General features: G+C 40.9%; 1 protein-coding gene across 1 annotated transcript in view; it reads left to right on the forward strand.

Moving 5' to 3' along the window:
• The window catches only part of LOC122798819, a gene marked incomplete in the record, with an annotated part of 443,322 nt that overhangs the window by 360,948 nt on the left and 57,105 nt on the right, over positions 1-25,269 (forward strand). Inside the window, 2 exon segments of the mRNA XM_044067942.1 lie at positions 19,703-19,874; positions 19,979-20,105. Coding sequence (XP_043923877.1) covers positions 19,703-19,874; positions 19,979-20,060 — 254 coding nt within the window.

A 25,269-nucleotide genomic window follows, 5' to 3' on the forward strand; every position in this document is an offset into this window, starting at 1 on the left:
CCCTGACAGGATTAAGTAGGCCAAAGCCAACTATAACTAAGCCTACAAAAAATATATATATGTATATATATATATATATATATATATATATATATATATATATCTCAGAGAAACAGCTAACACTACTAAGAAACACACACACAATTAACTACGAGCTCTCCTCGATGCGATCTGTTGCAGTGGCAAACTAGATCTGGGGGATAGCAGGGAGGATCATGGGATATAAACTGAGCCTCGAGCTTCTCTTAGACGCAGAGCTTGTGATGCGGCCAACTCGGAGCCGAGGATCGGCTCCGAACCCCATGTGTAAGAACAAACAGCGAGATTGAACACTTTCACATGCAGACTTCATACAAAATGTACTTCAGGCAGGAATGGAAGTGGAGAACCCGGTTGTGTAAGACTACCATCCCTAACTGTTACCCCACTATTGTTTCAAAGGCAGATTCTTCTTTCCAAATACTGTATGATCGTTAGTAAAACTGTTGTTCAGTCACAAATGATTTAAAACACAACAGCCTTACACCTCACTTGCTAAGATCAAAATAAGTATTTTTACATGGAGATTATCCTCTTCTATCCCCAGTGTGGCTGGCAAGTCCTAAACTCCCTTCAGAAGCACAAAATCACACATAACTGAAGACCAGATGCCGAAGACGAGAACGCCAAAATTTCAAATAAACGAATGACCACATAGCCGACAGATTTCCCATGGTAAGTAACCATTGGGCTAAAAAGTCACTGAGAATATACTGTGCAATTTACAACCCATCCAGGTGGAGGGGTACACCCACGACACCCCCCATTGTGGGGGCTGCACCCCCACACCCCCAACTGAATTTACCACCTCCGGGGTCAGACTACAGTGGGAAAAACTGTAAATTTCCCCTTCTTGGCCAAGTGGTTACTTACTATGGGAAACTTGTTGGCTATTTGGTCAGTCATCTAACTGAAGTTTCATCATTCTCATCTCAGGCATCTGGTCTTTGGTTATGTGTGAGTTTGTGCTTCTGAAGTAGACCGATTTATATATATAAATATATTTATGTGTGTGCATGTGTGTGTGTGTGTGCGTGTGTGTGTGTGTGTGTGTGTGTGTGTGTGTGTGTGTGTATGTATATATATATATATATATATATATATATATATATATATATATATATATATGCGTACAGGAGGCTCGGGTTTAATCAGAACTGAGGATGGTTGGCCTGTATATTTTCGACCCACATTGGTCGACCTGCAGATGGTGGACAGCTGTGAAAGATCAGCAGTCTCTGGGGTTGGGAGATATGCCCTTTCATAGGTTATAGGTTCATAGGTTCATACTAGGCTATCTGCCCTATCAAACTCAAAACAATTATGTGTTAAACAAAACTCCAACAAACTGATAACATAAAAAGTATGTGGTCCTTCCCCTAACATCTTGCTAACTGCCTCAAGACTAGGCTATCTGCCCTAGGGCATTTATAAGCCTAGCCAGAGTGTGTTTGGCTTTCGCCACCCATTTTAAATGAGTTTTGCAATGCCCTTTTTCGAGGTTAGTATACTGTGCCTCTGTCTAACAGTGACACAGAAGTGATACCCGGGGTAAACCTACGATCTCCCATCCACTCATCAAGATTCCTCTTGAAGAGAGTCAATGTGGGACTCTGCCTAACCTGGACTGGGATTTTATTCCAGAGTGAAGGGAGCCTCTGGGTTATGAATCTGTCCCTCCAGCATGTCCTATTTATTTCAGTGCTGAGGTTCAAGTCTCTCGGTAGCGTGGCTCGATGGGATTTGGATTTTCTGAGGTGCAGCATGTCCATTAATTCGGATTGGACATGGCTTTATCGTCAGGCACAGATCGCCTCTGAGCAGGCGGTATGCCACTGAGTAGAGCTGGAGTTTCTTTAACCGGGCAGCATATGGCATCTGTTTGAGCCCTTTGATCCTCTTGGTGAGGTACTTTTGGGGTCTTTCCAGTTGCTGCAGGTGTCTGGTAAGGTACATCCCAAAGGGGCATTGTACTCAATTATGGGCCTGATGAGGGATGAGTAAAGAGGCACGATGACCTCCCTGATCTAGATGTGAATCCCTTCATGATTAGGTGGGCTATATAAAATGTTTTCTAACCACTTTGGCCACGTGGTTGTCAAATGAGAGATTGCTATCAACTTGGGTCCCCAGGTCCCTAATGACTTCTTCTGTGCTTAATGGATTACCACCTATGTGGTAATTTGTGGGCACTTTGTTTTTGCCAAAGGGATGACTATACACTTTTGGCGTTTAGCTTGAGGCCATGGCTCTGGCACCAGTTGTCTGTTTCTATGAGGCCCTTTTGGAGGATGCTTGTGTCGGCTGGAGAGTTGATTATGGTGCCAAGTTTGCAGTCATCTGCGAACTTGGTCAGCCACAGTCCTTCCGTGTTGGCCTGTACCCGAGAAATATATACCGAACAAGAGAGGTCCCAGGACTGAGCCTTGTGGGCCGCCACTTGTAACTGGTTTGGAGTCTGACATGGCTCCAGCAATTCTAACCATGTGGGTTCTGTCCTTGAGCCAGTTTGCAACCCATCTAGTGACATAGGGGTTTATATTTAAGCTGGTGAGCTTATCTATAATGCCAGTGGGGTATTGTATCGAAGGCTTTGCGAGGTCCAGGTAGGCTGTGTGGACCACCTTCCCCTCGTCAATGGCCTTGGTGACTGTTTCAAAGAAATCGACCAGGTTTAAGAGGCAGGATCTGCCCTTAACAAAGCCAAACTGGGTAGGATCCAGTGTCTGTAGGTCCCCAATATCTTTATTTATGAGGTCCATGATGATCCTTTCCATAGCTTTGCAGACCAAGCTAGTCAGGCTTATGGGGCGATAGCTTCCAGGATCCGTTAAGGCACCACCTTTATGGAGAGGGACCACTGTTGCTGTACGCCACTCTTTGGGTACATATCCTGTAGTAAGGCTAAGATTGAACAGTAGTTTTATGTTTGGGTTTAGCTCTTCTTGGAGTTCATGTAGGACGCAGCCGGGACACCATCTGGTCCCAGTGATGCTGTGTTTTTTGCTTTGGAGAGGGCGGCTCTTACCTGAGCATCTGAGATGCCAGGGGGGGCAGCACTCTGTTGGGATAGATATTTGTCCTTTTGGGGGGGGGGGGGGAGAAGTTTGCACTGAACCTATCAGCTAGGATGTTGGCAATGTCTGTGGGCTCGGTGTATTTTTGTCATTTTGGACTAATTCTGAGCATATCTGGGAATTCCCACCCAGGTTCCTAACATAACTAAAGAAAGCCTTGTGATTATCCTTAGTGTCCGTGCAATTTTTCTCTCGAAGCTGGCCTTAGGCGATTTTATGAGTGCCCGTAGTTTTTGCTAATACTGATCAGAGATGCCTTCCCTTTTGGGAGTTTGCTCTATCATGTAGTAACTTCCTCCTTCTATTGTATAGTTTGTTTATGGCTGGGGTCCACCAGACAGGACGTCTGCCTTTGGAGGATTGGGTCTTGGTTTTATTTGGGATTGCATGATCCATGCATTCCTGAAGGTGTTCATAGAATGCGTTTATAAGGATTCTGCGGCCTGGGACGTATTTTTCACAGGCCGGGGCTTTGAAGGATTTCGCCTCGGTTTTGAGGTGTGAAATTTGCTTTAGAGAAGTTTTTCACTGTGGTTTTCTGGGCAGGGGTGGGGTCGGGATGTGAATATCCAGTGAGATTAGTTTATGGTCTGATCTTACCAGTGAGGGATACACTTCTGGTCTGGAGCATAGTGTCCCCATGTTGGTGATGATCAGGTCCAGTATATTTTCCCCTCTTGTGGGAGTGGTAACAAGTTGTTCCATAGCATTTGAGTTTATAAATTCTAGGAACCTTTGGGCTAGGGTGTTGGAGCTAGAGTAATGCTCCCAGTCTATGTTTGGGTAGTTGAAGTCGCCCAATATAATGGTGTTTGGAGAGACCTTCATATTTTCCAGTATTCTCAGGAAGGCCAAGTGGGGTTCCTGTGTTTGGGAGGGTGGTCTGTAGCAGGCTATAAACTGGAAGGCAGTTTTACCCACAGTTAGTTGCACATGGATAGTCTCTGATGCTTCGTGCTGTGCCACCAACCTGGAGGTGTGGGTATCTTTGACAAATATTGATACTCCCCTCCTTTTGTGGTTCGGTCCAAGTTTTGGGGCGAAAAGCATGGTATGAGGTATAACCTGGTAGTGCTGGGGTGCTCTCGGGAGCCTTGAACCAGGTTTCTGTTACTGCACAGATATCGATGTTCTCCATGCTAAGGAGAGTTTCGGTGTGTGCATCTTGAGGTTTAGACTTCTGGCGTTGAGTAGCATTACTCTTAGTTTCTTATCCCTTGTGATACTTATGGAGGTGGGTTTGTCTTTTGAGCCTTGCCTAAAATAGGCACTATGGGGTAGCAAGAGCCTTTGCCAATATCCGAAAGCCCAGGGTGACAGGTGCAAGCCGTCCCTAGCGAAGCATCGTGGCTTGTCGAGCATGTCATCCCAGGCTGACAGGCATTGGATCCCCTTTGAATGACACCAACACTTAAGCCAATTGTTGAAATTGATCATCTTGTCTTCATATTGTGGCATCATTCTTGGTGAGGGTAAGATGCTACTCAAGGTCAGGGTCATACCGGCCTGGGCTACATGCTCAGAGAACTCCTCTATGTCTCTTTTCATGTAGCCCAGGGAGGTACGTTTCAGGTCATTCACACCAGCATGGACAATGACTGAGTCATATTTGTACCTGCCTTGGAGTGACCTGAGTGCTTGTGTTATGTGGCGGATCCTAGCGCCCGACAGGCAGCTCACCGTGACCTTCTCCTTGTTCAGCCTGGTGAGCGGGACGTCAGTGTGCCTGACGATAGAGTCACCTATTACAAGTGTATCAGGTGTGTTGTTTAGCCTTAAGGGCTGTGACTGTTCGGCACACTGGCTTTGTGAGCTATGTGTTGCACGTGTTTTGTTTTGGGGTAGCGGTTGCTTGGGTGTCTGCTTTGGAGGTCTCTGCTGCTTAGGCAGATTTTTATTTAGAGCCTCAGTATGTTTTGTGTGTTTATGTGTTTGGTTTGTTGTCGTGGTAGGTCTTTGTGAGACTGGATTTGTATTGAGTGTGGTTTCCTTCTCCTCCTGACTGGTTACGCCAGTACTGAGTTGAGAGAGCTTAGCCTTCAGTTTGGCTATATGGTTGCATCTCTCACGTGTTGGAATTTGTTGGGAGGAGGAGAGGGTTGTCTGTGTACATGAGGCAGTTGTAACATTGCCTCAAGATTCCGAGATTCACCAGCTGGACCGGAGAGGAGATTGACAACTGACCTTTCGACATGCTAGAATAGTATTGAGAATTCCTTTATAATTGAATAAAGGGCCAATGGGGAACAAGGTACTCAAGGGGAGTTTGTGAGGGTGTAGTGCTTTTAATTTTTTAGAGCTGACTTATATAATTGCTTTAGTGAGCAAGTGCCAGGTAACTTAAATGCAATGTGTTACAGGTAACTTAAATGCAAAACGACAAACAGTAACTTTCAAGTGAAACAAGGAAATAAGTACAGTAAGCAATGCAGATATCACTAGGGATCCACATAAGTGCTAAAAGGCCGCGTTTTAGGTGGAATTAGCGTTTCAGGGAAATAAACAAACAACAAGCATACAAATAAAGCTAGATTCAGCAGGCCTGGATCTAGTCTATGCTACAGCAAACAAGGTGTACCAATTTCAGTAAGAAACAGTTAGAATATGCAGGCACTATAAGCCTCTAACCAGAAATTCCCTGCTCAGAAGGGCAGAGTCCAGCCTCTCCTCCCACAAGAGTGCAGACCGCAATCCTTCTTAACGTAAAATAACTGGCCTGAAGCCCAAGTGCTTAAACCAGGGATTGTGCAGTCCCTCAAAATACAACAGCTATAAAAAACACACACACACACACACACACACACACACACACACACACACACACACACACACAAAAACCTCACTCAACATTCATGCATCTAGACACATCAGAAAGCATGCAAAGTATGTCTTTACGTGGCGACAAGCCTCCTCCCCTGCACCCCAAAACTAACATAACCGATTCTGAGATTACACTTACTTGTGGGATAAGTGCTGCTCATGTCAGAGTCATACAGACATCTGCCTCACACAATGACCTCCCCCTTCCAATATACACACACACACACACACACACACACACACACACACACACACACACACAGCATACATTTGACCATACACCAAACCCTCATAGACACAAAACCCTTCATTAAAGATCTAAAGTATACATATAGTAACTGACAACCTTGCACACACACACACACACACACACACACACACACACAGACAGAGCAGACTTTCAGTTGCAAAAGAAAAATAATAATAATTGTAATACCATACCGAAGAAAAGATAAAAATGTTGTGTTCTATTAAAAAAAAAAAAACATAAAATTCTTAAGCCTCATTAGTTTGCTGCTTAGGAAGTGATTTCAGGATCTCCCAAGATATTTTATATACCTTATTAAAATGTAACCAGACAGTATGGTTAACAGATGCCTGTTGCATCTGCTGTTGATAGTACTACTAATGCCTATCGTTATGACTGGTTCTTAACAAAAGTTAAGTTTACTTGTAGAGCAGACGGCTGATTCTTATTATCTCATAAACCTAAAGCTAGCAAAGCAAAACAATGTAAAGAAATCCAAGCTGCATTTTGGGAGAAGTGCATACCTTCCTTCTATTGCAAAATGTCAACTCTGCCTCTATACAATTAAAATGTAACCAGTACATTTTGTCTGTGATACTAATCTATTGTATAGATATTGAAATCACTCAATAAATTGTATATCTATACATAGCATTTTGGTTTACTTTCTCCAAGTCTTTTGGGTTTCTCATATCATGATGGGAATGGGCTCCATTCATAAGTCAGGATACAATTTGAATTCATAAAATGTGTATTGTTTCAGTCTTTGGCATTAGGCAAGAGTGGTTTTATCAGCACCTGAAATGTGCCCAGAATGACCTCCTTCTGTAATTCATGCAGGATTATATATACTGGTAGCATATCTAAGTACAAATGTAAATTCTTTTTATTAGACCCATTCCTCCTGCTACTACTGGAACTGTCTAGGTCTTTTACTTCCACATAAATCCTGTTATTTTATGACTTTTTGTCTCTCTGTATGTAAGACACTGCAATTACTGGTTGTAACAATTTCAATGAACAATGCTACTTTTGTCTTTTTTTTTTGTATTGACTACTATTTTTGGTTGTCGCTACTCTGTATTTTGAACTGTTTGTAATGGGCGATCCCATATGATATAAACTCCATCACTCTCTGTAATGTTTTGTAGTTCATGTTTCCAGTGCTTCTCAGATACTTCTATATCATACTGTTTGCAAGATCCCCAATGCAACAGTATTGCCGTATTATTGCGCCTTTCAGTATATACGCCTTCTGTCATGAGTCTGTCACATCCAGCAACAAGATGTGTGACAGTTTCCAGTTCTTTTTAACAGAACCTGCATTTGTCTTTTTCTCCCACCTTTTCAGTGACTTTATAAACCAGTTTGTACCCCACTGTCTAGGGCTGCCAGAAGTCATTTTCTTCTGGATCAAGAGTATCTTCTTTGCTTTCTGTTCCTTGTGAGTAATGTACAGAAAGCTCCAGAAAATCATTCTGTGACATCTCCTCTTCATGCTTCATCTGATGCTCTTTCATACTGAAACCCATCGGCCTATCAATCCTCACATTACCTCTGTCAGAGTTGCCACTGTTTCTTGCTCCTTCCCTCAATGTGCATCTCCAACTGGACTTTGGTACTGGTCTTCTACAGAAGGCTCCAGGACCTCATCATGTTGCAAATCTTCTTCAGATGCCTCCTGCTCCACCCATTGCTCCTTAATCTGAGGACCCATAATTCTATCATGCTGCAACATTCCCTGTGTTGGATTATTCACACCAAATCCTTCACTTCACATGTAATCCATAACTTCAGTTTCTATTTGTTTAACTTTTGCTGTACTAATCCTTTGTCTGCATTCCCTTGTTTTCTTATTATTTGTATTGTGAAATTTTCAATATCCAGTACCTTTGCCTGTATTTCTCTTCCAACATATTTGGAGTTGCTTTTTTGTATTGATTAATTTGGCTTTCTCCTTTGCATAAATATTGTACTATACCACATCTCTTTTTTTTTCCATCTCCACATACCTTTCAAAAATCTCTGGGTTTTGTTTTTATATATTCATGCTCCTTTGTCACTTCTTTTTCCAGGCAGCTCAGAGTTCCTTTGACTGAGTAATGTTTTTCATAAATCTGTTGTATTTATGAATATAATTTTTTATTTGACGTTTTTGACCATTTTTCTTCTGCAAGCAATTTCTTTCCTCTAATTTATCTCTTAGTATTTCTAAATATCTTCTATCTGGAAATTCAGGGCTTCTTAAATAATAGTAACAATACATAATTTCTCCTTTTCCTCAGTAGTCCACTTTGTCATCTTTATGGCCTGCGAGTTTTTATAGTTTTTGTTGACTATTAATTCATAGGTTAGTACTAGGCTAGCTGCTCTTGTGGACCATTTTAAGCCAAACTAATTACCTTTTAGTGAGAATCAAACCCTGTATTTCTTGTCTGTGAAGTAAACACCTTAACCATTATGCTAATCCCCAATCCAAACTCATTTGTCAGAAGTGGGATACGAACTCACTCCTCCAAGGGAGAATGCGATCCTTCTACAATGGGGATGCATTCTGAGCCTGGCCTAACCCTTTTGCAGGAATGCTTCCATGTCCTGAGGATTGTATGCTGCCTTTTTTTCTAGTCTTAGCACCACTGCATACACCAGGATTGGGCACTTTTTATCCTGGGACCCGTGCAACCAGATGTATTTTTATTTCTTAACCTACCATTCTCCAGTGTCGTTTTTGTATAAGATTCATTAAAATACAAAAATAGAATTACCAGCTCTATGAATAGCCACTGATCATCTTACCATAGTAAATAATTAAAAGATTAATTTTGAGATTTTTTAGCCCTTCTACTGTAACCAGGAACATAAAAAAAGTTTCACCTCACATGTATAAGGAGACATTTTAGCTGAATAATATGTCAACATTGGATAGGCCACATTATCAAGATCATTCACATATTTCTTTTATCCTGGTATATTAATGTTTCTTGTAACAGCAATAATTTAGTTAGAGCCCTCTTTCTGAATCACATTTTATGCTAAATGGGCATTGAGCAAATCAGGACATGCTAAATCTGAGCTGCTCCCTGATTATTCTGAATATATACTCAAACAAACTGGTGAAGTAAGCACAAATCAATGTAGAACCAAAACAAAACCAATCCAAAAGCCCAGTAGTAAAACACAAAAACACTTTTAATATGAAGCGCTTTTCATCACTGTTTGTACAGTGACTTCATCAGATAAAATAAAAAACCTTCAAGTCGTTTTTAAATAATAGTTGTAAAAACGTCACGTTAGAAAACTTCCAATCAACAAGTAAAGCTGTATATGCACGTATTATTAAGAAGCACTATAAACAAGTACTATTAATCAATTAAATACACTAAACATCATTCTAAAACAATTATATAACATAAACCTATATAAATTTTATGTATAAAAATCAAAAAAGTGTCTATCATACCCATCGGAACAATATCATCTGTTTAAACTTTTTAATTTAAGCAAACAAGTGATGTTGCAAGCTTCATTAAGACTTGGGTTAGAAAAAGCATTGAGTCCCAACTGCTAAACGAATTCACATTCCTCCAGGAATAAAGCCATCGGGCCACCCCTAACAACCGATTGAATTTAGTCGATTGCTTTAAAAGTGAATCTATGCCCACCACTTGAATATGAGTGTTTTGCCAGTGAGTTGTCAATTTTATTTTTATTGATGGCATAAATATGTTTGTAAACTCTATCATGGAACCTACGCTCCACATAGGGGAGTGCTGAAACTGTGGGAGACTAGTAAGGTAGAGTAAGCAGAAGAGGATTAGGCTTAGAAATAAGGGTATTAGAGCATAGGCAAATTTTGTTTGCATGGTGGGAGACATAGTATGAGTTGAGTGAGAAGGATGTGTAGGAATAGAGATGGTTAATAAGTTTGAGAGGAGAGGATTAGAATGAAATGTGTGAGGGTGTATTCACAGGGCTATAGAAGGGTGGAGTGGAGGGAGGGAGGAAAAGGCAGTTGTAGTAGTGAGTGGATAAGGAGTAAATGGGGGACAATATTAGGAGGGTTTGGCTACTGGCTATCCTGATGGGGTAAGTGCACTAACCACCTAGTAGGGATACGGTACAGTCAGTTATTCAATAATTATTGAGGCAAGCTGGTTACATAAAAGCATACACCATCCCTCGCCGTCTAATCCAAATCAAACACCCACTGGAAAAATTCAATGTCCGCTGATCTCACAAAGTACAAACAGTTGAAAAAACAGAGAATGTCAAACATCCCATTTGTTAGAACATAAATTAGTTTTTAGAAGGGGCTCCAATCTCAAAAACTTACTGGAAAGGAAGGACTCAATGAGTTTCAACAGACATACAGGGATGTCCACTTGTGGTACATGTAGGATGTGTAAGTTTGTAGACGTAGGTAGGACATTCACCATTAATGGGAAGACGTTCAACCTTAACTACAAGCTTAATTGCAATTTTAAATTTGTGGTGTATGCCACAATGTGCACATGTTGCACAGCATTCTACGTCGGGAAAACGGAGCGTAGGTTCCGTGATAGAGTTTACGAACATATTTATGCCATCAATAAAAATAAAATTGACAACTCACTGGCAAAACACTCATATTCAAGTGGTGGGCATAGATTCACTTTTAAAGCAATCGACCAAATTCAATCTGATGTTAGGGGTGGCCCGATGGCTTTACTCTTGGAGGAACGTGAATTAGTTTGGCAGTTGAGACTTAATGCCTTTTTTAACCCAAGTCTTAAAGAAGCTTGCAACATCACTTGTTTGCTTAAATTAAAAAGTTTAAACAGATGATATTGTTCCAATGGGTGTGATAGACACTTTTTTGATTATTTATACATAAAATTTATTTAGGTTTATGTTATATAATTGTTTTAGAATGGTGTTTAGTGTATTTAATTGATTAATTAAACTGTTATACTCAGCCTCTCTACAGGCTATGTACCCACAGAGTGGTGCACAGCAACAATTATCCCGGTCCACAAAGGTGGAGCCACAACAGACCCCGGGAACTATCGCCCTATAAGCTTGACTAGCCTGGTCTGCAAGGCTATGGAATGCATCATCATGGAACTCATTAACAGAGACATTGGGAACCTCCAAATCTTGGCCACTACCCAGTTTGGCTTTGTTAAGGGCAGATCATGCCTCCTAAACCTGGTGGACTTCTTTGAGATGGTTACCAAGGCATTAGACAAGGGAAAGGAGGTCCACACAGCCTACCTAGACCTTGCAAAGGCTTTCTACACCATTCCCCATTCTAGTGTTATAGACAAGCTCACCAGCTTGAACATAAACCCCTGTGTCATGAGATGGGTTGCCAACTGGCTCATGGATAGAACCCACATGGTAAGAGTTGCAGGCTCTATGTCCGACTCTAAACCGGTTACAAGTGGCATCCCCCAGGGCTCAGTCCTAGGACCCCTCCTGTTTGGTATATACTTCTCAGAGGTACAGGCAAGCATAGGAGGACTGACTATGGCTGACCAAGTTCGCAGACAACTGCAAACTAGGGGCCATAATTGATTCTCCGGCTAATACAGACACCCTCCAGAGGGGTCTCATTGAGATGGATGCCTGGTGTCAAAACCATGGCCTCATGCTAAATGCCAAAAAGTGCATAGTCATCCCCTTTGGAAAAAACAAAGTACCCGCGAACTACCACATAGGTAGTAGTCCCCTAAATACAAAAAATGTAATAAGGGATCTGAGGACCCAAGTAGGTAGTAATCTCTCTTTTGATAATCATATTGCCAAGGTGGTTAGGAAATCCTTCTATATGGACCATCTAATCACAAAAGGGTTCGCATTTAGAACAAAAGAGGTTATTGTGCCTCTCTACTCATCACTCATTAGACCAGTCATAGAATACAATGCCCCATTTGGATTGTACCTTACAAGACACCTGCAACAGCTAGAAATACCACAAAAGTACCTCACCAAGAGGTTTACTGGCATCAGACAGATGCCCTATGCAGCCCGACTCAAGAAACTCCAGCTGTACTCGGTTGCATACCGCTTACTCAGAGGTGATGTCTGCCTGACTTACAAGGCCATGTCCAACCCCGAATTGATGGACATGCTCCACCTAAAAAAAAACAAATCCCGGAGAGCCACACGCTCTAGAAATATAAACCTCACCACAACGATAAATAGGGCATGCTGGAGGGATAGATTCCTATCCCAGAGACTCCCCATGCTTTGGAACAGGATTCCAATATACATCAGGCAGAGCCCCTCATTAACACTCTTCAAAAGAAACCTTGACGGGTGGATGAGAAACAGAAAATTTACCCCAGGGATCACTGCAGTGGCTCTGCTGGACAGTGGCACAGGGAACTAATGGATCTGCTGGACAGAGGCACAGGGAACTAATCTAAAGGGGTGGCAAAAGCCAACACATTCTGGCTAGGCTTATAAATGCCCTTGGGCAGATAGCCAAGTACTTACCTATGAACCTATGAACCTATGAATAGTACTTGTTTATAGTGCTTCTTAATAATACGTGCATATACAGCTTTACTTGTTGATTGGAAGTTTTCCAACATGTGACATTTTTACAACTATTATTTAAAAATGACGTGAAGGTTTTTATTTTATCTGATGAAGTCACTGTACAAACAGCGATGAAAAGTGCTTCATATTAAAAGTGTTTTTGTGTTTTACTACTGGGCCTTCGGATTGGTTTTGTTTTGGTTCTACATTATTCTGAATATATCACTTTATGAACCAAAAAAAGCTTCTACTGCTGGCATACCTTGTGGCTCTTTCACTAGGTTTCCTCCTAAATTCCATATTAAATGCAAGTGACACATGCATATAGTGAAGTAGCCCTTTAGTGTGTATACTCCAGTCAATGCTGTAAAATAACCTCACCATCTGATACTGGTGTAGTACTAAATGTCTGAATATTAATACATGTTAAACATCCATTATCTTCAACATTTCGTAAAATTTAGTAGAAAGGCAAGAACCAAAAATCCTAGATTCATATGACATACTAATGCCAACAGGTTGCACAATTCAAACGTCTAAATATCAGTCTTAAACCCGCACTGTCCCTATCAAATCCACATCCCTCACTCTCCCTATCATATCTGTATCCCACACTCTCCCTATCATTTCCACATCATGTCCACATCCCATACTCTCCCTATCATATCCACATCCCACATCATATTCACATCCCACACTCTCCCTATCATATCCACATCCCTCACTCTCCCTATCATATCTATATCCTACACTCTCCCTGTCATTTCCACATCCCATACTCTCCCTATCATATCCACATCTCACATCATATCCACATCCCATACTCTCCCTATCATATACACATCCCACATCACATCCACATCCCATACTCTCCCTATTGTATCCACATCCCACATCATATCCACATCCCTCACTCTCCCTATCATATCTATATCCCACACTCTCCCTATCAAACCACATCCCTCACTCTCCCTATCATATCTATATCCCACACTCTCCCTATCATTTCCACATCCCACATCATATCCACATCCCATACACTCCCTATCATATCCACATCCCACGTCATATCCACATCCGACACTCTCCCTATCATATCTACATCCCTCACTCTCGCTATCATATCTATATCCCACACTCTCCCAATCATTTCCAAATCCCACATCATATCCACATCCCATACTCTCCCTATCATATCCATATCCCACATCATATCCACATCCCACACTCTTCCTATCATATTCACATCCCACATCATATCCACATCCCACACTCTCACTATCATATCCACATCCCACACTCTCCTATCATATCCACATCCCTCATTCTCCCTATCATATCCACATCTCACACTCTTCCTATCATATTCACATCCCACATCATATCCACATCCCTCACTCTCCCTATCATATCTGTATCCCACACTCTTCCTATCATTTCCACATCCAACATCATGTCCACATCCCATACTCTCCCTATCATATCCACATCCCACATCATATCCACATCCCCCACTCTCCCTCTCATATCCACATCCCACACTCTCCCTTTCATATCCACATCCCACACTCTCCCTATCATATCCACATCCCACACTCTCACTTTCATATCCACATCCCACAATCTACCTGTCATATAAACATCCCTCAATGGTTCATAGATGTGTACTAGGCTAACGGCCCTGAAGCCTATATAAGCATAGCCCAAGAAGATTCCCTGGCATCATGCTGCCCAAAGTTAGCTCCCATTGCCCCTGTCAAGCAAGGTCACTGAAGTGATCCCGGGGTGAACTTCCTATTGCCCACCCACTCGTCAAGATTTCTTTTAAAGAGGGCCAGTGAAGTGCTCTGCTTGACATGAATGGGAAGTTTGTTCCAGAGTATGGGAAGTCTCTGGGTTAGGAACCTGTCCCTCCAGCATGTTCTGTTTATTGTGGTAATGAGGTTAAGGTCCCTGGAGCATGTGGCATGGAGGGATTGGGATTTCTTTAGGGCTAGCATATCTAGCAGCTCTGGGTCAGACATAGCTTTGTAGGTCAAACAGAGATCACCTCTAAGTAGGCGATAAGAGACAGACTATAGCTGGAGGTTTTTCGAGTCTGTACATATGCCGTACGTGTCTAAGGCCTAAGATCCTCTTAGTGAGGTATTTTTGTGGCCTTTCCAGTTGTAGGTGTCTAGTGAGGTATATACCAAATAGGGCGTTGCATTCTATAATAGGTCTAATGAGGGACAAGTAGAAAGGGATTATGACCTTTTTCTTCCTGGATGAGAAACCTTTTGTAATGAGATGTGCCACATAGAAGGACGTTCTGACTACAGTGGCAATGTGGTTATCAAAGGAGAGGTTGCTGTCAACCTGTGTCCCCAGGTCTCTTATCACAACTTCGGTGTTTAGTGGACTACTGCCTATGTGGTAGTTCATGGACAATGAATTTTTCCCAAAGGGAATGACAGTGCAATTTTTGGCATTGAACTTAAGGCCATGGTTCTGGCACCAGTCACTGGTGTCAGTGAGGCCTTTTTTTACGATGTCTACATCAGTTGGAGAATCAATAATGGCTCCCAGTTTGCAATCATCTGCTAACTTGGTCTGCCAGAGTCACTTTGTGTTGGCTTGAACTTCAGAGAAGTAGATGCCAAACAGGAGAGGACCTAGGTCTGATCCCTGTGAGATACCATTTGTAACTGGTCGGTAGTCGGATTTGGAGTCTGCTACTTTCACAGTGTGAGTTCTATCAGTGAGCCAGATGGCAACCCATCTTATTACATATGGATTTATGCCTAGTTTAGTGAATCTGTCTATGATTCCTGAGTGAGGGCTGGTGTTGAAGGCCTTGGCAAGATCTAGGTAGGCTGTGTGAACTACATTGCCATCATCCACAGCTCTGGTGATAGACTCAAAGAAGTCTATCAGGTTGAGGAGGCATGATCTACCTTTCACAAACCCATACTGCATGGGGTCCAGAGTTTGGAGATTCCCGATGTCCTTATTTATAAGGTCCATGATGATGCGCTCCATAGCCTTACATATCAGACTTGTCAGGCTAATGGGGCGGTAGTTCCCAGGGTCTGTAGTTGCTCCCCCTTTGTGGAGTGTGATGACCATAGCAGTGTGCCATTCGGTAGGAACAAAGCCTGAAATTAGGCTTGGATTGAACAGGGTACTCAGGTGTGGTGCCAGTTTACTTTGTAATTCATGTAGAACACAGCCAGTGATATTATCAGGTCTCATGGAAGCTATAGTCTTGGCTTTGGACAGTGTGTTTTTTTACCTGTGTAGTCGTGATAATAGGAACTTGGCATTCCTCAGGTATTATGATAGGCCCTTTAGGAGGTGAAAAGGGGGTAAAGTTCGCATCATCTTATCCACATCCCACAGTCTCCCTGTCATATCCACATCCTACACTCTCAGTATCATAGCCACACAATAGTTTTAATGCTACTGTATAGGTAGACTCCTCACAGAATCTTTTGCATAGTCAAAAATATTTTCATTCTGTTTAGAAGTCTTTTCTGGGCACACTGTTTTGCAAGGAAGTTTTTTTATTTTATTTTATTTATCCTTTGTTGACTTAGTTAGCCCCACTAGGATAGTAGCCTGTTTTAGGAGAAACCTTAGATAGTATTTTTACTACAGAGGAAATCTGGCTAGAGCATCTGGAAACTTCTCTACCATTTTCAATAGATGCAGTGGGATCTTTTAATTCCACCTGAGCTACCAACAACTCGGGCAGATAGAAGCCGAGTTTAACATCTCATTATGAAGGAAATAAGTACGTGTTTTTCATTCATTATTGTTGTTTACTCAATAAAGTTTTAAAGATACTATCATATTACTGTGTCCTGAAACTAGGAATGGCAGGGAAAAGTGGTTAGAAGTAATAAAAAGGAGAGTTTGGAGGAAAGAAATGTTAGGTGAGGGTGTTTGAGAAGTTGAGTCCTGACCTATAAATAGTGATGACAAACAAAAAAAAGTTGTTATGTCTAAGTACAGATGATTTCAGAACTACATTGGGAGGACTGCACTTGAGAAATTTGTCAGGAATGTTAACTGAATGTGTCGGAAGATTGGAGGGATGTGAATAGGGTGATGGTGACCTTTTAAATGATCAGTATGATGCTATATATTTTAAATCAGAACAGGAATACAAGATAAGGTTGTTGAGACCCACAGGCAGTTGGCATTTATTGATCAATAGTTTGGTTCAGTGGAGGTTAAATCAAGAAGAAAAAATTTGAGGAGTGGAATTCCTGAAGGAGAAGCAAGAGTAAATTGTTTAGACTTCATGAAAAGCTAATAAGGCACTTCTGAGTGGCTTTCTAAAAATGATGTTGAACATACAGTAACCTTTCCAGCTGTCAGCAACTTTAGATAAGAGGGAATTGCAACATAACTTTGAAGGTTGACTGGTCGTTTTCAACCATAACTTCGCTGAAGCTACAGTGCAACACAGACTACAATTTGCTAAGGCAATAAAGGAATTTAGGCAACAGAAAATCAAACACAAATGGACTTTCCCTGCAGTGTTAAAAGTGTTTTACCAGAAGAAGTTTATGAGTTTGCAGTTATAACATCAACAGTGGAGAATTTAAATGATTTATCTCAAAGGACAGCTGTATATGTGGAGGAAATGGAATAGCTTAGCCCTTCTAAGCTGGATGATCTCAAGCTCAGTGGAACTGGATGTTGAGTGAGAATATCAGATCAGTAATGAGTGAACAGGAGGAGTGTTTACTTAATGTTGGATTTGTCTGCTGTTGCTGCTTTAAACAAAGATATTTCAACAGTGCAGGGGAAAATTGTGGAACACTAACTGCAGATTGTTTTATGTTATATAATAACTTTGTTGATGACTACTTTGTGTAAATATAAAATAATGTTATTATAACATAGATGTTAAAAATGTACACATTATTTCACTTTTCAGTTGATTTAAAATATTGCATGAGACTTAGCAATTCATTGTATAATGGTAAAGGTTCAAAATCAGGTAAATAATTTACCTGTGTTAGTAATGGAGAGGGACAGATACACTAAACAAAGAATTATCATCAAAGGTTGGCTCAGTATGAGTGAAATGGCCTCATATGTTGATATGTTGCCTCATATCCTGTTGGATGGTGCAGTGGTACAGTGGTAGCATTGTCACCTCACAGCAAGAGGTTTTCTGGTTCGATTCTCAGCTCGGGTGCCTTCTGTGTGGAGTCTGCATGTCCTCCCTATGTTCGTGTGGGTTTCCTCCCACATTACAAAGACATGCCTGGAGCATTTCTCCCTGGGCCTCCACTGAAAATTGGCTCATTCCAAGTTGGACTTTCCTGGTTAACAAATGTTAAAAAAAATAAAAATATGGGTAGTTCTAATATGAATTTGATGGCTGGATAGAGTTACAGTGCTTAAAGATTGTTGGCATGATAGCAGTTGTGAAAGACAGTGTCTATATTTATGAATGTAGAAATAAAAACAGTGTGTTACTTTTTTTGAAAAAAAAAAAAGTGTGTTAAGCATGGTTTGGACTACACTGATCAGATAAATTTAAGAGAGCTCCATTGGGGTGCTCTGCTGGAAGTCAATGTATAGATCATGGGCATACATATAGCTTAACTTTGCCGAATGTTGACTGGGAGGCTGTTGGTTGAGATCCTGTTGGCCTTTGTAATTCCTTTGCCCAGCCATGCTGAATTGCTTTATACTCATTTTTGAGGGCAGGTCCATTCTTTCCCCTTCTGGATTTCTGTTCTTCCGGGAGAAGGAAGATCTTCTGCAGGTACCATCAGTGAAAGGCCAAGCATCTGCTGCTAACCCTGAGTCCTGCAGAGGCTGACAACCATTAGTGGTCTTCAGATCTTCTACTCTCTCTGGTCTTAGCTATGGCTAGAACAGTGAGAATGATAATATTTGATTTTCCTGAGTCACCTCCTGTTGAGCCATCTGTTAAAGATGTACAGGAGTGGCTTCTCCTGCTTGGTCCCTTCCCTGTTTTCATTTCCATTCCTTCATATGCTTCCTCTATGAGTTTTTATTAGGCCCTTTTTTCTTCTTGGTGGTTAACTGTGGGGGTAGAACTCTTGGGACAACCAGCAGATAATCCTCTTTGTGGCTCTCTCCAAGTTTCTGGTTGGGCAACACTCTTTACTGGTTGGGTCCCTCAATTGTCAGACACTATTTAGGTATCAGCTACTGTGGCTAAGGCCTGAAACCTGGACAAAGCCTAAAATAATAGGGAGGAAAGGACCAAAAATAGGGGCAGATTTTAAATATTACTCTTATAAACTTAGAAAGTTAGCTAGAATAACAGGATGCATGTTAGCATGCATTTTCTGCATGATATGACATCTGAAACACTAATGTAAATCATTTAGTGACTTCCATCCCTTAGTGGTTTGCCAGAAAACCGCATATTTTATGTGGATCAGACCAAAAATATGAGACAAAAATCTGGACATTCTGGTAACATCTAGACAGTTGAGAGGTACAGAACAAACCAGTGCTTGATCTCAATCTCTGGCTTTATTTATTTTGGCAATATAATGGCTTGCCCAAAGCATAATGGTGCATGCATAGACCTGGGTGGACAGCCCTGGGATAAGAATTACAATTTTTATTGTTTGCCAGTGACTGTGTCGTTATGTTGTGGGCTCTGGCCAGAAATGTATGTTTGATGAGCTTGCATCAGTCTCTAAGCTGGGGGTCAGTAAGGGGGAAATGGTAATTAACACTGCAGCAGGAGGCTGATTTGAAGCCCTTGTGTGAAGACCTGTTTGTGCTGGTGCAGACATGAAGAAGGGTACACCTGTTGGTGGTGGGAAGAATAAATGTGAACAAGATGACGTACACACCAAAGGTAGGCAATTAGTTATTGCACAGAGGAAGAGGCAAGGTATTTCCAAGGAAAACTATTTGGTATAGTCCATGTCATTCCATCTGAAAATAATTACATTATTTTTTGTTTATCTAAACAGCCTGTTAATTAATGTAATTTTTTTCTAGGGGCATCACAGTCAGACCAATAGTGAGACAAACAGTACGTCTGGTCTATGTACAGCTGAAGGCTCCACTAACACAGCAGCACAGACTAATTACACCCGATTGTCATATGAACTGCACAGTAAACAGACTACTGCTTACTACCGGTATCATATTGAAAATATACAAAACCTCAGGTAGTGCCTTTCTAAATTTTCAGTAGTTCCACAAAACTGACTTCTAATAAGAATATTACATTTTCAAGCCACTGTAACTCACTTTTAGAATCTCTCATTAATAGGCTACATCCAAGCAGAACAAGCACGGACTGTGCAAAGGAAATGTCTGCATTGCCTTCGTCTAAGTCCAGTGATCGGAAATGACTACATGTGGAACCAGTATATCAAACAACAGTATATACAGCTCAGGTAAACGCAATGCATGTTCATTTCATATCTGCAGTATATTGTTGCAGCTCTAAGCTTGAATAAAAACAGTCATTACATTTACAGAGTTTGTCAGCAGAAACAGTATCAGTGAAGGTGGAATTTTGCTGCATATTTAATGATCGACAGAATTTAAGAGGACTACACAGAATTGTAATTTTTTCCTCCTTGTATTTAACAGTACTGCAATTTCAGTTCTTTCTTTTTACCCTAGATTTTTATTATAGACCAAAGAGAGTTCTTGGCTAACTAGGATGTGGACTAATGGTACACATGAAATGTTTTATACTGCTTAGAAAATCTCCATTAGATGTGAAAAGAAAACGTGGTTCGTGGAAACAAACTTATACTAGTCATATCTAAGAAAGAATGTATGAATATTTTTTCTTAATGGTCTGCTTACAGTAATTATCAAGATCTACATACTGAAGAAGTACTACTTTCTTGGTGGTCAGCTCTGTGGTGTAGACGGACAAAGCCCTGACTACAGTGCAGGTGACCCAAGTCTGATCAGTAGCTTGGATGACTCAGGTGGGTGGAAGTGAGGAACTGTTAGAAACATATGCATTCTTGGGAGCAGGAAGGCAGTTATGTTTCTCTATAAGGGAGACATCTGCCAGTAGCACTAAGTGGTATACCCAGTGGAGTATGAGTTTACCAAGTCTGAGTATGTTCACATTTGTAAGATAAGGAGAACTCAGCATGTGGAGACACTCTTCCCCTTGGTAGGCAGCAACAGTGGAGCTAGGAAAAGCTGCCAAATGGGAGGGGTGCTTCTAGGCAGCAATAGTGGAGCTAAGAAAAGCTGCTAAATGGGGGGGATGCTTCCACACGGAGATTGTAGACCAACCAGTAAGTTGGCCTGCTCCCTACTACCTGACTGTTGCTGGGGAATAGAGGGCCATTTGTGATTCCAAAACAGAAATGAATGTTCGATAGGGTCCTTGTCTAACCTGGGACTGTTCAGCTCCCATTTTCACCGACTGAATAATCTGATTGAATGCAGGTAGAGCAGCCATTGGACAATTTTCTGCATGAAGGAAAAAAACAGACAAAAAGGAAACAGTCCTTACTTGTATTACCTTACAACACATTTATTTTAGAATAGTAATTAACTTTGAAATGTGCAGTATTTTTTGAAATATTAGAGTATTATAATCCCATTTTGGAGAGATTTTTCTTTTTGATTGATGCAACATGATTTTTTTATTTGTTTGATACTTAATGATTTTGGGACATATATATAAAAGGCAAAGACAGCCCTGACCAGTGTGTATATAATTGTTGCTTGTGGTCCAGAGATACCCTATCTCTCACTGTACAGTGCTACTTAATACCCCCTAAATCCATCCACTGCTACATGGATGATATCATTGGAGAGGCATGTAGATCGCCTGCCTATTGGAGATCTGCATGATTTGGGGACACGTTGATAGGGCAGCACAGCTAACAACTGCATACCAGGAAGCATTGGTCTACAGTACATGAGACTGCACCCTTTACCATTTTCAGTTGTGGCTGATGGCTGTCCTGATAGGCAGGGCAGTATTTGAAGAAACTGTCCTGCTACTGATAGGCCTTATCTAATTTTTCTGGCCCTCATTTCCCTACTCTCAGTGGTCATCAAGCTGTCACTCATACTGGCCCATTTGTACTTTCTGACCCCTGGCATGGTAGGACAAATGAAGAAGGAGGTTAGGGCTGGAGATCATGTCTGTAATCCCCAAAGAGGTTTAAGAGATTTTGTAGATTTTTCTGTGCACGTAACAACACTGCTCTACCCAACCCTGTTAGCTGTAAAGTGTGGTACAATAGCTGCTGTGTGAACTAGGTATATGTATACAGTTCCACACAACTGTGATTCTGGCTAGAGGCATTTGTACTCCTTGGTGAAGTTATAGGCCTCAGTCACTAGTTGCAAGGGATGTAATCTCAGACCCTCCCCAAGCGGAGCTTTTACATGTTTCCCCCTCTAAGATGTATGAGTCACATCAGTCACTTAATCTCATCACTCCCCTCTTGACTCCCTTCCCACTCAGGACACTAGTCAAACTCATTTTGTTCAGGGTATAGTCAGGACCAGAATGTCTGCAGTCTGCACCATACAGCTTGACCTAAAACTGCATTACCAGGGTAGCATTAGATTATGCAGAATTTCTACAGTATAACACCACATAGTCCATTGGCAATTTCACACCTACATGCTTCAAGAATTGCTCATTTGCACAGACTTATGCTTTGCAAAAGTGAGCAATTTCACACAGCACTAAATATTTCGGTAGCATTTAGTTTCAGCATAGTACTACATACTTTGGCAGTAGTGGGTTTCAGTTTATCATTTGGTGACAATAGGTTTCAGCATAGCATTTAGCACTTTGGTGGTAGTGTGTTTCATTATATCACTAAATACTTGGTGGTAAGCTTCGGCATAGGACTAGGTACTTTACCCTCAGGGTATGGGGAATGTATTGTACTCTGTAGCATAAACAGGGTGGAGGGAGATCTTTACATCTATTTGGTCTTAGGACTGGAGTGCAGATGGGAATGAGGGTGTGGTGTAATGTCAGCTGTGTGTGTGTGCATACTATATGCTAGAGCTGACTTGCAGAAGGATTGTAACCAAACCTGTGCATGCATGGTGTAGTACTGCTAAGTGTAGCTGGGGTGACATTGTGTTTGTGCCAGTGTGCCTAACAGCCTTGTTACACATCCTAGCCTGAGCAGCTAACTCCAATATATACTAGAACTATCTTGTCTGCTGTTAGGGAAAATTTTTAATGTATTCACTTTGGTGTGCATGTTGGAGTCCTTCAAAAGCAGTAACTCTACAAACACCTTTGAGGGACCTGAATCTGCACTATAAGATAAATAAGACTCATTGTAGGGATAGGTTCCTAACTCAGTGTAAAAGTACTACTTTGTCTGCCTTTTTTATGGACAATTGGATGGGTAAACTATAATTTACACTGCAGTCATTATATATGGGCCTACTTAATTTGGGAGGTGAGTTCTATTAAGTGCTATAAAAGTGGCAGGAACTTGTTAGTGTGTTTATGTATATGTGTCTATGGCTAGGCATCTTATGGGCTCTGTGGTCACTTGCCCAGTATTGTTCCAAAGTCCCTAAATCATGGACCTTAACCTGCCCTATTGGTTTCAGTTTTTTTCTTTATCCTTTAATGTCGCCCTACTGATGGAGATTTTGCTGCTTTTCTTTTTTGCCCTGGATATATGTTTTTTTTCCTGTTTTTCTAGAACAACATCTTGAGGGTGTTAGAGGAAACTGTTACCCACCTCTGAGACTGTTTGTTGTGGAGCACATATGTGTACAGTGTCTAAAACATATGTCTTATTCTACTTTAAACTTAAGAGATTGTGCGGCAGAGCTTTTCTATAGTTTATTTTTATAGTTTTATGTATTATTTCCCTATATCTTAAACAGTCTGCACAAGCACACTTTTGTCTTAGATTGCTGATAAAATTATATTCTGTGTGCAACTTTTTAATTTGTTTGACAATCTAGAAAGATTAATTTATGCTAAGTTTCTTTATGTTTTTGACTGCAGCCAACAAAGTTTCTCATCAGCTTGGCTCCTTTTCTTACTGCTTAAATGAACTAATTATTGCTCTTTGTATGTCAGCATCACATCTAACTCTAGCTGAAGCCAGAATCTCCTTAACTGCCTGGTTTAACCCTACTTCACATTTACAAGTAATTGCGTCCAGTTTCCTGTTCACTCCTGTCTGTGTATGAGTTCATCTAGCAACCACCAGACACTATGGGAAACAAACTACCACATATGCCTACACACACACACACACACACACACACACACACACACACACACACACACACACACACACACACACACACACACACAACATGCAGAAAAGCACTACATTGTTTTGGGACAGTGATTTTAGATCACTGTTCTTATTTTGGAAATGAAAGCATCAGTTTATTTCTGTATCTCTGTTACTCCTTTCAGTTCCCCTGTCACCTGTGTTTCTTAATAACTTTTTAGTGCATGAAAATAACAAAAAAATATTTCCCAAATGATGGTCTGTTTGCTCCTCTTTCTCTGCTTATATTGTAGTGTATCCTAGCATTGCTATTACTTCTGCTAGCATCTTTTTTTTCTGTCATTACCAAAAGGCCAGGTTGATAATTTTTTGCTGCATTAATGGTTTACTTGGAAGGATACCACTCCATATCAGAGGTGTGAGACATAACTGCAAACCTGTCAGTTGTAGAAAAGAAACTGCAGAAGAAAATATATATGCTTCTACTAGGCTAAGTGCCCTTTGTAGCTTAGCCAGTTATCCCATGTGAGAATCAAACCCTGCACCTTGTGTCTGTAAGGTAAACACCTTAACCATTATGCCAACCTCCCCCCTTTTAGGTTAGTACTAGGCTGGTTGCCCTTGTGAGCCTAGCCAATCATCCCTTATGAGACTTAAACCCTGCACCTTGTGTTTGTAAGGCAAACACTTTAACCATTAGGCCATCCTCCCAACTCCCTCCTAATATATAGTGAATATTGACTCTTACTGTAATGTCACTAAGACATTTCTATGGAGAGTTTGCTCCTATACTGCTGACCCCTGCTGTTTACATAAACTAACTTCAAGGTCACTGTACCACATAATAAAGAAAATAATCTAAGGGATTATAATTTCACTGTTTACTCCTGTTTTTAAATGTTTAGGCTTGCTGTTTTAAGGATCACAGTTATGGTCCTCAGACTTTCAACAGGAACATAAAGGGTGTGTATAGCTTATTGGATATGGAACCTTATTTACCAAACACCTGTGTAAATTGCTAATGAATGAACTGAATCAATTAAACTTGAAGTTCTGAGCACTGGTCAGACTTGCATCGAAATCAAAAATAAAATTTATTTAATGCTACTCACTTTCTAGTTTTTCACCTGTTTGCATCTTTTTAAAACATATTTCTGTGTTTCTTTTTTGCAGTTAATTTATGTCCTTGCTACTGTTCTTGCTCTTTGTTGAGAAAAGTAGCTTAAGGAATTTTCCCTCCCTAGTTTTGAACTCACTGCAGATAGTTTAACTAAACAGAGCAAAGATATGTTTGTAATATTATTTTAAACTTATTTATTTCAGTTATCTCATAAAATTAAGG

Source organism: Protopterus annectens, chromosome 3.part1 (assembly GCF_019279795.1).
Source record: "Protopterus annectens isolate FY-2018-M chromosome 3.part1, PAN1.0, whole genome shotgun sequence".
Classification (NCBI taxonomy): Eukaryota; Metazoa; Chordata; order Ceratodontiformes; family Protopteridae; genus Protopterus; species Protopterus annectens.